At 38.5% G+C, this 12,788-nt stretch overlaps 3 protein-coding genes across 5 annotated transcripts; 1 reads left to right on the forward strand and 2 right to left on the reverse strand.

The window, feature by feature from the left end:
- Positions 1–237: 237 nt before the first annotated feature.
- LOC9639234 (probable prolyl 4-hydroxylase 6) lies at positions 238–1,697 on the reverse strand. 2 transcript variants are annotated; one of them, XM_024682411.1, is made up of 8 exons: positions 1,588–1,697; positions 1,433–1,528; positions 1,285–1,342; positions 1,099–1,203; positions 988–1,045; positions 755–930; positions 638–695; positions 238–574 (listed from the first exon to the last, which is right to left on the reverse strand). In XM_024682411.1, the coding sequence occupies exons 1-8, from the start codon at positions 1,677–1,679 to the stop codon at positions 285–287; spliced, it is 933 nt and encodes a 310-aa protein (XP_024538179.1). In that variant the 5' UTR covers positions 1,680–1,697; the 3' UTR covers positions 238–284. The 2 variants fall into 2 exon arrangements, with proteins under 2 accessions (XP_024538179.1, XP_024538178.1); XM_024682410.1 differs by having other exon boundaries at positions 755–1,045; positions 1,588–1,686.
- Positions 1,698–1,740: 43 nt separating this feature from the next.
- Positions 1,741–3,346, forward strand: LOC9656122 (26S proteasome non-ATPase regulatory subunit 7 homolog A). 2 transcript variants are annotated; one of them, XM_024682412.1, is made up of 10 exons: positions 1,741–1,950; positions 2,033–2,125; positions 2,176–2,257; positions 2,325–2,497; positions 2,550–2,608; positions 2,667–2,789; positions 2,838–2,895; positions 2,961–3,046; positions 3,100–3,189; positions 3,263–3,346. In XM_024682412.1, exons 1-9 carry the CDS (start codon positions 1,761–1,763, stop codon positions 3,175–3,177), a joined length of 942 nt encoding a protein of 313 aa, XP_024538180.1. In that variant the 5' UTR covers positions 1,741–1,760; the 3' UTR covers positions 3,178–3,189; positions 3,263–3,346. The 2 variants fall into 2 exon arrangements, with proteins under 2 accessions (XP_024538180.1, XP_002977410.1); XM_002977364.2 differs by lacking the exon at positions 3,263–3,346 and having other exon boundaries at positions 3,100–3,237.
- On the reverse strand, positions 3,036–4,164 carry LOC9639235. The gene is made up of 4 exons (XM_002977539.2): positions 3,938–4,164; positions 3,813–3,886; positions 3,504–3,749; positions 3,036–3,439 (listed from the first exon to the last, which is right to left on the reverse strand). The coding sequence occupies exons 1-4, from the start codon at positions 4,104–4,106 to the stop codon at positions 3,263–3,265; spliced, it is 666 nt and encodes a 221-aa protein (XP_002977585.2). The 5' UTR covers positions 4,107–4,164; the 3' UTR covers positions 3,036–3,262.
- Positions 4,165–12,788: the final 8,624 nt, after the last annotated feature.

Genomic DNA, 12,788 nt, shown 5'->3' on the forward strand with positions numbered 1-12,788 from the left:
AAAACCAAAGACTCACGACAACATTTTAATTGCTCTTTTTTTTATAGCTGTTAATGGTTGTTTATCGTAACAATTTAAAGTTTAACTGGAATTAATCATTTTTCATTTCTCTTGAGTCAGTTTAGCTTACTATCTTCAAAGATTATTCTAAATAAATATCAACTATATCAAGCATATTTTAAGTATATCTGTGGATATAGAGTTGTTTATATCTTCTATATTTAGAGAATAATTATATAAAAGACTTAGCACTATGTTAATTTAAAAATTAATTATTGTTTAGTTTAACAAACTTTACAGCTTTTCCTACACGCTCCTGGCCATTCCTGTGTGCCAACCATGTAACTTGGATTCTTGTCACACTCTCCATATGCAGCCCATTCTCCACACTTCTCATTCTCGTCGGCACACCCCTCTTTCTTGGGCTTCCCGAATGGAAGAACGTGAATCCACTTGGTGGCCGACCATTTCTCGCCTTCTATCACCGGACACCCGCCGTGCAAGCTCGATTCATCCGGAGTGGCATCCGGATGTAAACTATAGAACAGAAGAGCATCGCCTTTGCGTGGTTTCACTGCAAAAAGGAATGGCATGGTTCAAGGCAAAGATGCAAAGAGCAAAAGGCAATGGTTCTCACCTGCGATGCCTTTCTTAGCACAGTCGGACCAGGAGTCATCCTTAACAGTGGTGTCCTCCTAAAAAACCGAAGGAACAGACTAAAACGCTAGGACAATAAAATCTGAATTGGACAAACCTCTGACGAGGGGAAAACTGTCTCGCCTCCCTTGACAACGTCCGAGAGGTACATGAGGACGGTGGCTATACGATGGCCACCGAGAGCTTGGTTGTATTTATCGTGAAAGTAGTCGTAGTGGGGCTCATATTTCTCGCCAAACTCGTAGCGTAGGACTTGGATGGCCTCACCGTTCTCTAGAAAAACAAACCCAAGGATAAACTTGGAAAAAAATATGCAAAAGAAACTAGAACCTTTTGGTAAGAAAGTCCATGCGGCAATTCTTTCCTCGATCCTGTTAATCACTTCATCCTGGAGAGACAAAGGAATTTTTTTTTTTCTAAAATGACCGAGCAAGCGAGTACCTGTCCTTTCGAAAGAAACATTCCAGAGCTCGTTCGAATGTTGCTAAGGACACTCTTGCCAGACTCGTTGTCAGCCACCATAGATTTTTGGAGCTTATCCTTCGCCTATAAAACCGAAGTAGCAGATCATTCTCTTTTGTACGTTCTTAGAATAAATTTTTTTTTTATGGAGCTAGAGCAACGTACCATCTTCACGACGTGATCACACTCCGCAGCACTCATAAATCCCTTGTACAAGAACGCTCTAGCCAAAGAACAAAAAGGAAAAAAGAAAAGAAAGACCAATTCCTCCAACAAGGTCAACTTAAATCCTGGAAGAGATTCAAGAACATACCGAGGTTTCCAAGAGAGTTGGATCACTTTGGTCGGATCCACTATGGATTGATCGCTCTTGTCGGTCACAGATCTAATATTTCCATCCACGGAGTGCCTGGAAAAGAAGAAAAAGGGGGAAAATGGAGCTGGAGAAGTAGAATGTAGCATACTCACGTTTCCCCCATCCATCCTGGAAGATCGTCCACAGCTCCAAGAGCCAGAGACGCGAGCAGCAACAAAAGCGCCAAACGGAAGGCCTCCTCCATAGCGAAGAAATAACGAAGAACCCTAAATCCTTAACCTAAGCTAGGCTAGGTTCGTGGGAGAGAAGGCGGCGATCGGGGACGATGGATGTGGTGACCAGCACGCAAATGCTCGCCGGCCAGGGGATTGACAAGGTTGTCGTGCATCCGCTCGTTCTCCTGAGCATTGTGGACAACTACAATCGCGTCGCCAAGGATACGCGCAAGCGAGTTCTTGGCGTGCTGCTGGGCGCTACCTTCCGGGGCCGTGTGGATATCACTAACAGCTACGCAGGTATGGCCGATTTGTAGGAGATTTCGAGGAGAGAATTTCTGGTTTCCTGGGGAGTCGTGAGAATTGTTCTTCCTTCTTGCAGTACCGTTTGAAGAGGATGACAGGGACCCAAGCATTTGGTTTTTGGATCACAACTATCACGAAGCGATGTTTGATATGTTCAAGCGGATCAATGGTAAGTTCTTCGTGTTTTTTCTTTGCTTGGCATTACGCTTGTGCTTGCAGCGAAGGAGCACGTTGTTGGATGGTACAGCACTGGTCCCAAACTACGTGAGAACGATCTTGACATTCACGAGCTCTTTAGGAAGTGAGAAATTTTGTTTCTCTCTTCTTCTTTTTTTCTGTTTGCTCATTTGTGTGATTACGTCTACCAGCTACGCTCCTAACCCAGTCCTGGTGATTATCGACGTACAACCCAGGGAGCTCGCAATCCCTACAAAGGCTTACTACTCCATCGAAGACGTCAAGGAGAACGCCACGCAAAAGAGTCAAAAGGCTTTCGTTCATGTGCCATCGGAAATAGGCGCTTACGAAGCTGAAGAGATTGGTAAGAGTTTCCAGATTATCTCTTGTGTTACGTTGTGTTTCTTTTTCTTTAGGTGTCGAGCATTTGCTACGAGATGTGAAGGATGCTACCGTATCGACACTCGCTACCGAGGTCAGAATTGACAGCAAATGATCATATAAGTTTTTCCTGATTGAATGAAGACCTCCAGATTGGAGCAAAACTACAATCCCTGAAAGGACTTGAGGCGCGACTGAAGGAGATACGCGCATACTTGGACAACGTTGTTGAAGGCCGATTACCATTGAATCACGGGATTCTTTACCATCTTCAGGTAAAAACCTCTACGGCGATTTAGTGACTGACAAGCTGTTTTAATCAGGACGTTTTCAATCTGCTCCCCAATCTAAACGTCCAGGAGCTCTTCAGATCTTTTGTTGGTAAGATTTCACGCGTTTGGCCAAAGTTTTCTCTCTTAGCTAAGCTCCGTGTCAAATTTTTCCAGTCAAGACGAACGACATGATGCTCGTCATCTATCTCTCTTCTCTTATCCGAAGCGTCATCGCTCTACACAATCTCATCAACAACAAGGTATCGTTATTGAAAGGAGAAAAGCTTTACAATATATTTCTCTTGCTGTGCAGATGCTTAACAAGGAACACGAGAGACTCGCGGATGCTTCATCAGCTGGGTTAGTCATAACAGCTTCGGCGGGCAGCTAACTTTTCACCCAAGTATGTACCTTTTTCTATGGGAAATTTTTCTCTCTTGGTTTTCTCGTCGAAGTATTTACATCAGGGGCCACAGCTAGAAATCTTCTTGCGACGGTGGTGGTGCCGCAACCTCGTCGTCGGTGTGCAAAAACCGGTAGAACTTTCCAGTGGGAGGAATAGACTTGGTGTTGGATTTGTACAAGCGGCCATCCCACTCGTAGAAGAGATTGAGGTTATCAACGAGCTTGTGGAAAACGTTGCATCCTTTACACTGCACGAAGAGAAGCTTGCGTGTTTGCGGAGAGGAAAGATGGAATAAATGGAAGAGTTTCTACCTGGACGAAGACTGTTCCATCTGTGTAAGCGTGAGGATTGATAGCTCTCATAGTTCGCGCTCCACAAACGTTGCAAGTAAACGCCACTCTCATTCTTCGTCGTGGGGATTTGCTTAGAAGAGGCCACTGGTTCTCCTCCGAGAGGCTCGAGTTTTCTTTGGAGGTAAATGCCGGGCCTTCCAAACCCGAGTCAGTCGTCCAGCCTTTGCCGCTAGCGGCTTGGAGAACCAATCCCATCGCCATCTCCTGTGAAAGAAGAAAAAGATTTAAATCTGCCCAAGGGATGATGAAAGAACTCCAAAATTTTACCTGAGAGAGGGGTTGGAAAGGATTGCTCAATGGGACTAAACTCCGCGTTGGGTCTTGCTCGCCACTGGTGCTCCCTGCCAAGGATTTCCAGCATAAACCCTGATTTTTCTTGCATCGCCGCTTACCGGAATGGATGGAATCAAATGCGATGTGCATCGCCGTGCGGGATGGATGAAACCTAACAGCGGCCCAATCCACGCTCCTGCCGCTGCTCCCAGCGGCGGTCGTGTGAGACTTGCCTGCGCCGCGATGGATCACCGCCACCGGTGGAGGAGAGATGGAGCACACCGCCATTGCCACTTTGACAAAGGGTTAACGCGACTCGAATCGAATACTTAAATTTACTCTTATATTTAATAAAACTTTAACAGTATTCAAAACACGTGTCAAGCTAGGACGACAGAGTAAAAATTTCACGCTACGGCTTAAGTCTAGAAATTCCCACGTTCCAATCTCCCCTTAGGTAAAATCCTTCTCAAACAATGAATCATGCTCCAACTCATGGACATTGGATAATTCACCAATAGATTATAGCCATATACAGTTTTTGTGTGTAAATTTTAGACACGATTTTTTCACGCTTTTACAAATTATATGCCATAGTATGTACACACACGCAACATGTATTTTCGTACACCGGTCTTTCTTGTATAGCACACAGCATTTTCTTTCTCATCGAACTACAAGGGGAGTGCTTCAACACCGGGGAGTCACTCTCTTTCCATCGAGATGATCACAGTGGCCTGCATTGCTAACGTATTGAGAACTTACACTAGAGCAGTAAGGCACATACAATTGATCAAGAGTAGCTGAGTTTGCAATCTCTCTTGCATTGGGAAGTTGCTTTCTTCTAGAGCGGGGCTGAAAGGTAAGATCTTTTCTTTCGTTCCTACTGGTGTTTTATTTCGACCACTTCTAGGATCTCGGTGAGCTCTAGAAGCATCTAAGAGCTGAACAATTGTTGTGGGTATCTTGTGAGGTAAGATCATTTTTTTTTATTCCTCGCCATTCATAAACTTGTGATGCAATTGGCTTGTGCATTAAGTTAGTAGTGAGATGCATTGAGCTCAATTCACTATCAACTGAAGTTATTTCCTTTAAACTTGTGATGCAATTGGCCTATGCATTAAGTTAGTAGTGAGATGCATTGAGCCCAATTCATTATTAACTGAAGTTATTTCCTTTTTATCTCTCTATCCAAAGAAGGTGAGCAAGCTTAAATCTTTATTTCATTCCTCTGTGTTTAAAAGCTTTTATTGATTTTTAGAGTTTATCACTCTTCTTTAGCTAAATCACCTAAGATTAAAACAATTTGGGACAAGTTGAGCACTAGGTAATAGAACATTTTCATTTCAAAATCTTTTATTTTCATTTTTAAATCTTAACACAATTTATCAACTTATGATGCAATTGAATAAATAATCAATAGTGAGGCATATTGAGTTTGGTTCAATATTAATTGAAATTATCTCTTCCATCTTTCTATCTAGAATAGGTGAGCATGCTTAAATCTTTGTTTCATTTCTCTATGTTTAAAAACCTTTCTTGGTTTCTAGAGCTTATCATTTTTATTTAGCTAAATCATCCAAGAGTAAAACAATTTGGGATGAGTAGAGCACTAGATAAAATAACATTTTATTTTCAAGATCTTTTGTTTTTGTTTTTAAATCTTAACACAATTTATCAACTTATGATGCAACTGAATGATTAATCGATAAGGCATATTGAGCCTAATTCACTATTAACCAAAGTTGTCTTCACTCCATCTCTCAATCTAAAGGAAGTGAGTGGGTTTAAATTTTTATTTCATTCTTATGTGTTTAAAAGCCTTCTCTGGTTTCCAGAGTTTATCGCTCTTCTTTAGGTAAATCATCTAAGAGCACAATAATTTGAGTCAAACAAAGCACCATATAAGAGAATATTTTGCTTTCAAGATCTTTTGTTTTTGTTTTTAAATCCTAACATAATTTATCAACTTGTCATGCATCTAAATAACTAATTAATAAGGAGACGTGTTGAACCCAATTCACTATCAGCCAAAATTATCTCTTTTCCATCTCTCCATCCAAATGAGGTGAGTAGGCTTGAATCTTTACTTCATTCTTTTATGTTTCAAAGCCTTCATTAGTTTCTAAAGTTTATTGCTCTTCTTTAGCTAAATCATTTAAAAGTAGAATAATTTGGGTCAAATAGAGCATTATATAAAAGAATATTCTACTTTCAAGATCTTTTGTTTTCATTTTAAAATCCTAACACAATTTATCAATTTGTGATAGAATTAAACAATAAATCAATACTGAGGTGCATTGAGCCTGGTTCACTATTAACCAAAATTTTCTCCTCTCCATCTCTTTTTGCAAAGGAGGTGAGTAAGCTTAAATCTTTACTTCATTCCTCTATGTTTAAAAGCCTTCACTAATTTCCAAAATTTATTGTTCTTCTTTAGCTAAATCAATGAAGAGTAAAACAATTTGGGATAAGCAAAGCACTAGGTAATAAAACATTTTGCCTTAAAGATATTTTATTTTTATTTTAAAATCTTAACACAATTTATTAACTTGTGATGCAGCTAAATGACTAATCAATAGTGATGTGCACTGAGCTCAGTTCACTATCAATCAAAGTTGTTTCTTCTTCATCTCTCCATCCAAAATAGGTGAGAGGGATTAAATCTTTGTTTTATTCCTCTATGTTTAAAAACCTTTGTTGGTTTTTAGAGTTTATTATTTTTCTTTACCTAAATCATCCAAGAGCACAACAATTTGGGACGAACAAGGCACCAGATAAGAGCATATTTTTTTTAAAAAATCATTTGTTTTCATTTTTAAATCCTAACATAATTTATCAACTTGTGATGCAATTGAACAATTAATCAATAGTGAGGCGCATTAAGCCTAATTCATTATCAACCAAAGTTGTTTCTTCTCCATCTCTCAATTTAGAGGAGGTGAACAAGTTTAAATCTTTGCTTCATTCTTTCGTGCTTAAAAGTTTTTGTTGGTTTTTAGAGCTTATTGCTCTTCTTTAGTTAAATCATCCAAAAGTAGAATAATTTAGGACGAACAAGGCACTAGGTAAGAGCACATTTATTTTTCAAGATCATTTATTTTTGTTTTTAAATTCTAACACAATTTATCAACTTGTGATGCAATTGAACAACTAATCAATAGTGAGGCACACTCAACTTAGTTCACTATCAACCAAAGTCGTTTCCTTTCTATCTTTCTATCCAAAGGAGGTGAGTAGGCTTAAATTTTTGTTTCATTCCTCTATGTTTAAATATTGATTTTTTGTTTTATTACTTGGTGCTATGTTTGTCCTAAATTGTTTTGCTCTTAAACGATTTAGCTAAAGAAGAGTGATAAGCTTTAGAAACTAGGGAAAACTTTTAAACATAGAGGAATGAAGCAAATATTTAAGCCCACTCACCCCCTTTAAATGGAGAAATGGAGAGGAGATAATTTTAGTTGATATTGAATCGCGCTCAATGCACTTCACTATTAATTAGTCATTCAGTTGCATCACAAATTGATAAATTGTGTTAGGATTTCAAATGAAAACAAAAGATCTTGAAAGAAAAATATTCTCTTATATAGTGTTTTGTTTGTTTTAAATTATTTTACTCTTAGATGATTTAGTTAAAAAAGAGCAATAAGCTCTAAAGGCTAATGAAGGTTTTTAAACATAAAAGAATGAAGAAAAGATTTAAACCCACTCACTTCCTTTGGATGAAGAGATGGAAAGGAGACAACTTTGGTTGATAATGAATTGGGCTCAACACGTATCACTATTGATTAATTGTTCAAGTGCATGACGAAATAATAAATTATGTTAGGATTTAAAAACAAAAACAAAAGACCTTAAAATCAAAACTCTTCTTTAGCTAAATCACCAAAGAGTAGAATAATTTGAGATGAGCAAAGCACTAGGTAATAGAACATTTGAATTTAAAATATTTTGTTTTTATTTTGAAATCTTAACACAATTTATCAATTTGTGATGCAACTAAACAATTAATCAATAGTGAGATGCATTGAGCCCGGTTCAATATCAACCAAAATTATCTTCTTTTAATCTCTCTATTCAAAGGAGGTGAGCAAGCTTAAATCTTTACTTCATTCTTTTGTGTTTGTTGGTTTCTAAAGTTTATCACTTTTGTTTAGCTAAATCATTTAAGAGCAAAATAATTTGGGATGAGTAAAGGACTAGGTAAAAAAACATTTTGCTTTCAAGATTTTTTATTTTCATTTTTAAATCTTAATACAATTTATTAATTTATGATGCAGCTGAACAATTAATCAATAGCATGCTAAGCCCAGTTCACTATCAATTGAAGTTGTCTCTTCTCCATCTTTCCATCTAAAGGAGGTGAATGAATTTAAATCTTTACTTCATTCTTCTGTGTTTAAAAGTATTTATTGGTTTCTAGAACTTATTGCTCTTTTTTAATTAAATCATCAAAAAGCAAAACAATTTAGGATGAGTAGAGCACCTAGTTCAATATCAACCAAAATTGTCTCCTCTCCATCTCTTTATCCAAAGGAGTTAAGTTTACTTAATTTTTTGCTTCATTCCTCTGTGTTAACTTTTTGATTAGTTTCTAGAGTTTATCAATCTTAATTATTCAAGAACTGAGTTATAGAGTAGACCACCACGTAAGAGAACATTTGGCTTTCGATATCTTTTTTTGTTGTTTTTGAATTCTAGTAGGATTCTGTAGGCATAAACGTTATCTTCACATCAAGATAATCATAGTGCTTTAGCCCAGTTCACTATTAATCGAATTTGCTTCCAATCCAGAGGGAGGTGAGCAGGCTACAAGGTAATCTTTACTTTCATCTTTGTTTTGCTTTGTATCTTTTTATTAGTTTTTATACCAACTTGTGAAATGTTAGCTTTGGGAATTCAACACTTACGAACCCAAGAAATATTCCAGCATTGGTTCAGGGGATATATTGATCTCTATGATGTTTCTGTTGAAGTTAAGTTGGAAGCAAGAACTATCAATCAAGTGCAATATTTTCATTTATTTTTATGCATAAAATTTGAAAAAATTAATTCAGGCTAGAGGAGTAAATCCATGATGTGACGTAGCCATTTGTAGATCAAAATGGTCAACTTTTACTTGTCTTGGAAGGTTTGGTTAGTGAGAGTATAATTTCCTTTTTATTAGCACATGGTAAATTTGAAGATTTTATAAGTATTTCAATTTCTTTTTTACTACTAAATCATATAATTTGTTTTAGAGCAGTCCTAGATACCCATCAGTTTTTGCAATTACTTTGGTAAAGGTATGGAACAAAGGCTTTATGCACCTTCTCAAATGGATGCTATATTTTTATGGTGAAAAAAATGATTTTTTGCAAAATTTAGGTGATGTTGTCTCGTTTGGGGGAACTCATGCTGGGAAATTACACAATAAAACATTGGTGAGTACAAATCCTTCATTATTGTTGTGAAATTTACATTTACATTTATTAGATTATGCTTGCCAATAGAGAATGGGAATCACACATCAAACACTCCCTTGCATCTGAGATGTTCCCTTATATACTATTGAAATACCTGTATACTTGTTCTTAGATCTAGCAAACACAACAAACTTTGAGATGGGGTTATACACAGCATAACACTCACTAAAATAGGTGAGAAAGTGACTTTAAAATATGGAATACTTTATGACTCTTTTAAATATTAGGACTCCAACAATGACAACCGACTCACTAATAGATGCTGAAAGAAAAGTGTAAATATTGAATAACCAAAAGAAAAAAAGAACCATGTAAGTGCTCTCGTCCCCATCATAGAAAGGGCAACCTTTGCAAAGTCCTGTTTTGGTTTGTTTGCCTATACTTCTAAGGGTGGTAAAGTCATTGCAGAGTATAATCGACTGGATGTAGTAGAGATCAATGCACACATTTGCAGGGAAGCAAGTGGGAGCAAGCTCATCATGCATGATCATGTCCTTGGCTAGCTTCAGCTGGAAAGCTGGAATCCCCACCCTGTCATATGCACCATCACCAAGTCCCATGCCCCAGAGTGATCCCCCTCGCTCCACAACCAGGTGGTGAGTGATATCATGCTGCTGCTCTCCAAGTCTGCAGTCCCAAAGCTCATTGTGTCCCTTAGTACAATCCTCACACCACTACTGTTGCTGCCACTGTTGCTGCTAGCACCACCAGTGCTCTTCACTCTCTCAAACAAGAGTGCTAGAAGCTGTCCCCTCCCCACATACTCTTTGAAGCCCAGGTAGAATCGGATCCCTTGACCGAAGTTGCCATCAGCCGAGGTGGCAAGGAACTGGTCCGTGTCGGCCACAAGCTCAGGTAGGGTGTGCAACTTGGCAACACTCAACACTCCCTGTGGCCAATCATGCCCGACCAACATCCTTCCCATCTTCATGTTCGGTGGGAGCTCTAGGGGAGTGACCACCTTGATAAAGTGAGGAGAAAAACGAGTAGAGGTGCCACTTGCATTCATCCTCACCATGGCTCCAACATCCAGTAGGAATAGTGCGCATGCTAGGGTATGATCTAGGCAAATGAAACCATCTTTCTCAACACCCATGGCCTCGACACACATCATCTTGGAGTTGTCAAGCACCAAGTACACTCGCTTCATAGCCATTGTCTTCAAAGCCCTTGGCAGACACATTCCTGAAAAGAACAAGCTTCCTCTCATTGAATTAGACGTAATCTAGAGCATTTGCCTCTATTGGTGAGAGATCGGTCTTTGATTTGAGAGCTGATAGCACCCTCTTTTTTCTTGATACCACTAACCTACCTACTTGTGAAAGTTAATGTGATTGTTCATACAAGATGTGAAGTGTATAAGATCAGCCATCAACTCAAAGGCCAATCTCTCACCAGCAGAGGTAGATGCTCTAGATTATGTCCAGTTCAATGAGAGGAACCTTGTTCTTTTCAGGAATGTGTCTGCCAAGAGCTTTGAAGACAGTGGCTATTTCTCAGGACTCAAGCAGGAGTATCTAGTGCTTGACAACTCCAAGATGATGTGCATTGAGGCCATGGGTGTCGAGAGATATGGTTTTGTTTGTCTAGATCATACCCTAGCACTGCGCCATTCCTACTGGATGTTGGAGGCACAGTGAGGATGAATGCGGGTGGCACCTCTGCTCATTTTTGCTTTTTCAAGGTGGTTGCTCTCCTAGAGCTCCCAACGAACTTGAAGATGGGAAGGACCTTGGCTGGGCATGACTGGCCGCAGGGAGTGTTGAGCATTGCCAAGTTGCACACCCTACCTGAGCTTATGGCCAAGACATTGATCTCTTTGGGTGACCGATGATGAATAGGAACCTTGATTGGATGAGCATCCCTTGTTGGACTCAAATGATGTGTGACAATCTTGGCCCCAGATGATAAGTCAAATTCAAAGAGATCACCATACTCCTTCATGAGCCGGTCAATTGCTGTAACACAAAGACCGTCAGAAGGATCGGAAAAGGGAAGAGCAAAACAAGATGGAAAAATTAAGAAGTAATGGTGAAACAAAAGTAATGGAAACAGAGGTAGAAGCAAAGGGACAAAGAAGTACGAAAGTGAGAGGAATGGAAGAAATATAAGGAATTATATGACAAAGAGGAGAAGCCTCAAAGTCACATTTAGCATAATTGCGCTGCACTAATCCATACCAAAAATAAGGTCAAAAGCTTGACTTGGCACCACCCACAATGACTGCAACCCAAGCTTGAGATCGCCCATATGCACAACTAGATCCGCCTTATCCTGTGCACATGTATGTGTATGGCCGTTGCCATCAAGAATGAAAATTAGCTCTGCCGCATAACACAAATGTAGATAACAACATGTGGCAACAAGTTGAGCAATAGAAGATAAATTTGAACTTCTATCAACCAATATGAAGAAAATAATAAGAGACCTCTTATTATAAAAATGAGTTTGAAAACTAAACACTAGATGAACTGGTGCTAAGTGAACCTCTTGATGGTACTTGCAAAAAAAAGATGGAAGGGTCATTAACTTATTTCTACAAGGTCTCTTTGTTACTCATGTGATTCGTCGTTTCCTAGATGCATTTCGGTGTCCAAACCTTCCACTACAGCAACATTAACAGGACATTTAAGCCAAGGTCTCCATCCAAGAAATGGAGACCACTAATTTGGAGAATGCTGACAATATCGATAAGTGTGACCAACTTCATCACATGCCTAGTAGCGAACATCACGGCCACAACCACATCCTTATCCTTGTTTTTGAACTCAAGTAGTAGCAATATCAACTTCCATTGGAACAAGACTATCACCCATAGGAAGTGGAGTTGAAGAATGTGTAGCAAGAGGTGGAAGAGGCAATGTCTTATAACATTATGCCAAGCAAAGAGCATTGTCAAGGGTGGCTGGAGTAAGTGCATGCACAAGTTTTACAAGATTTTGACGAAATGTTATCCACAACATTCCAAGCTTGATCCACTTTGACATATTTGGGCACGAAGAAAGAGGTTTTGAAAACAAATGCCAAATTGCATCACTTTCAAAACAAAAGAAAGGAAATGGAAAAAGTTAGAGCTAGATGATGTAAAAATTAGATCTAACCAAAATCCCAAATCCAAACACTCATCAGGGACAATTATAGGTGCCCCTTATTGCCACCAGGAATATAGAAAGGGAATATAGAAAATATGTATATTAATTAACTAAAAATACAAGAGCGAGTGGTCCAGATTAAAACCAATTTGACAGCTACTAAAATCACACAACATTAATATTAGTATATAGCACTGTAGCACTTGGACCTCACAACATTTCTTTTTGTTCCTTTTGTTTAACAAAAATAATTCATAATTGTATAAAAAATAAAGTAATTATATTAATCTTAATTTTCCATTTTGGTAATCCTTAAAATGTTGAAGATCAAAGTGATAATGAAGTTACTTGACCAATAATTAACTATCAAGAAATATTTAGTTGTTAAGTATTAATTATTAAAATTCTTATAG

Source organism: Selaginella moellendorffii, unplaced genomic scaffold (assembly GCF_000143415.4).
Source record: "Selaginella moellendorffii unplaced genomic scaffold, v1.0 SELMOscaffold_34, whole genome shotgun sequence".
NCBI classification, from domain to species: Eukaryota; Viridiplantae; Streptophyta; class Lycopodiopsida; order Selaginellales; family Selaginellaceae; genus Selaginella; species Selaginella moellendorffii.

What these genes read in the sequence shown, in the direction of transcription:
- LOC9639234 (XM_024682410.1), bottom strand. Translation starts at nt 1,679, where the DNA reads ATGGAGGAGGCCTTCCGTTTGGCGCTTTTGTTGCTGCTCGCGTCTCTG. An exon ending in GTGATCACGTCGTGAAGATG is followed by an intron (nt 1,204 to 1,284) that starts GTACGTTGCTCT and finishes TCGGTTTTATAG; the next exon opens with GCGAAGGATAAGCTCCAAAA. An exon ending in CAGTTTTCCCCTCGTCAGAG is followed by an intron (nt 696 to 754) that starts GTTTGTCCAATT and finishes TCGGTTTTTTAG; the next exon opens with GAGGACACCACTGTTAAGGA.
- LOC9656122 (XM_024682412.1), top strand. Translation starts at nt 1,761, where the DNA reads ATGGATGTGGTGACCAGCACGCAAATGCTCGCCGGCCAGGGGATTGAC. An exon ending in TTACGAAGCTGAAGAGATTG is followed by an intron (nt 2,498 to 2,549) that starts GTAAGAGTTTCC and finishes CTTTTTCTTTAG; the next exon opens with GTGTCGAGCATTTGCTACGA. An exon ending in ACAATCTCATCAACAACAAG is followed by an intron (nt 3,047 to 3,099) that starts GTATCGTTATTG and finishes CTTGCTGTGCAG; the next exon opens with ATGCTTAACAAGGAACACGA.
- LOC9639235 (XM_002977539.2), bottom strand. Translation starts at nt 4,106, where the DNA reads ATGGCGGTGTGCTCCATCTCTCCTCCACCGGTGGCGGTGATCCATCGC. An exon ending in CTTTCCAACCCCTCTCTCAG is followed by an intron (nt 3,750 to 3,812) that starts GTAAAATTTTGG and finishes CTTCTTTCACAG; the next exon opens with GAGATGGCGATGGGATTGGT. An exon ending in ATGGAACAGTCTTCGTCCAG is followed by an intron (nt 3,440 to 3,503) that starts GTAGAAACTCTT and finishes CTCTTCGTGCAG; the next exon opens with TGTAAAGGATGCAACGTTTT.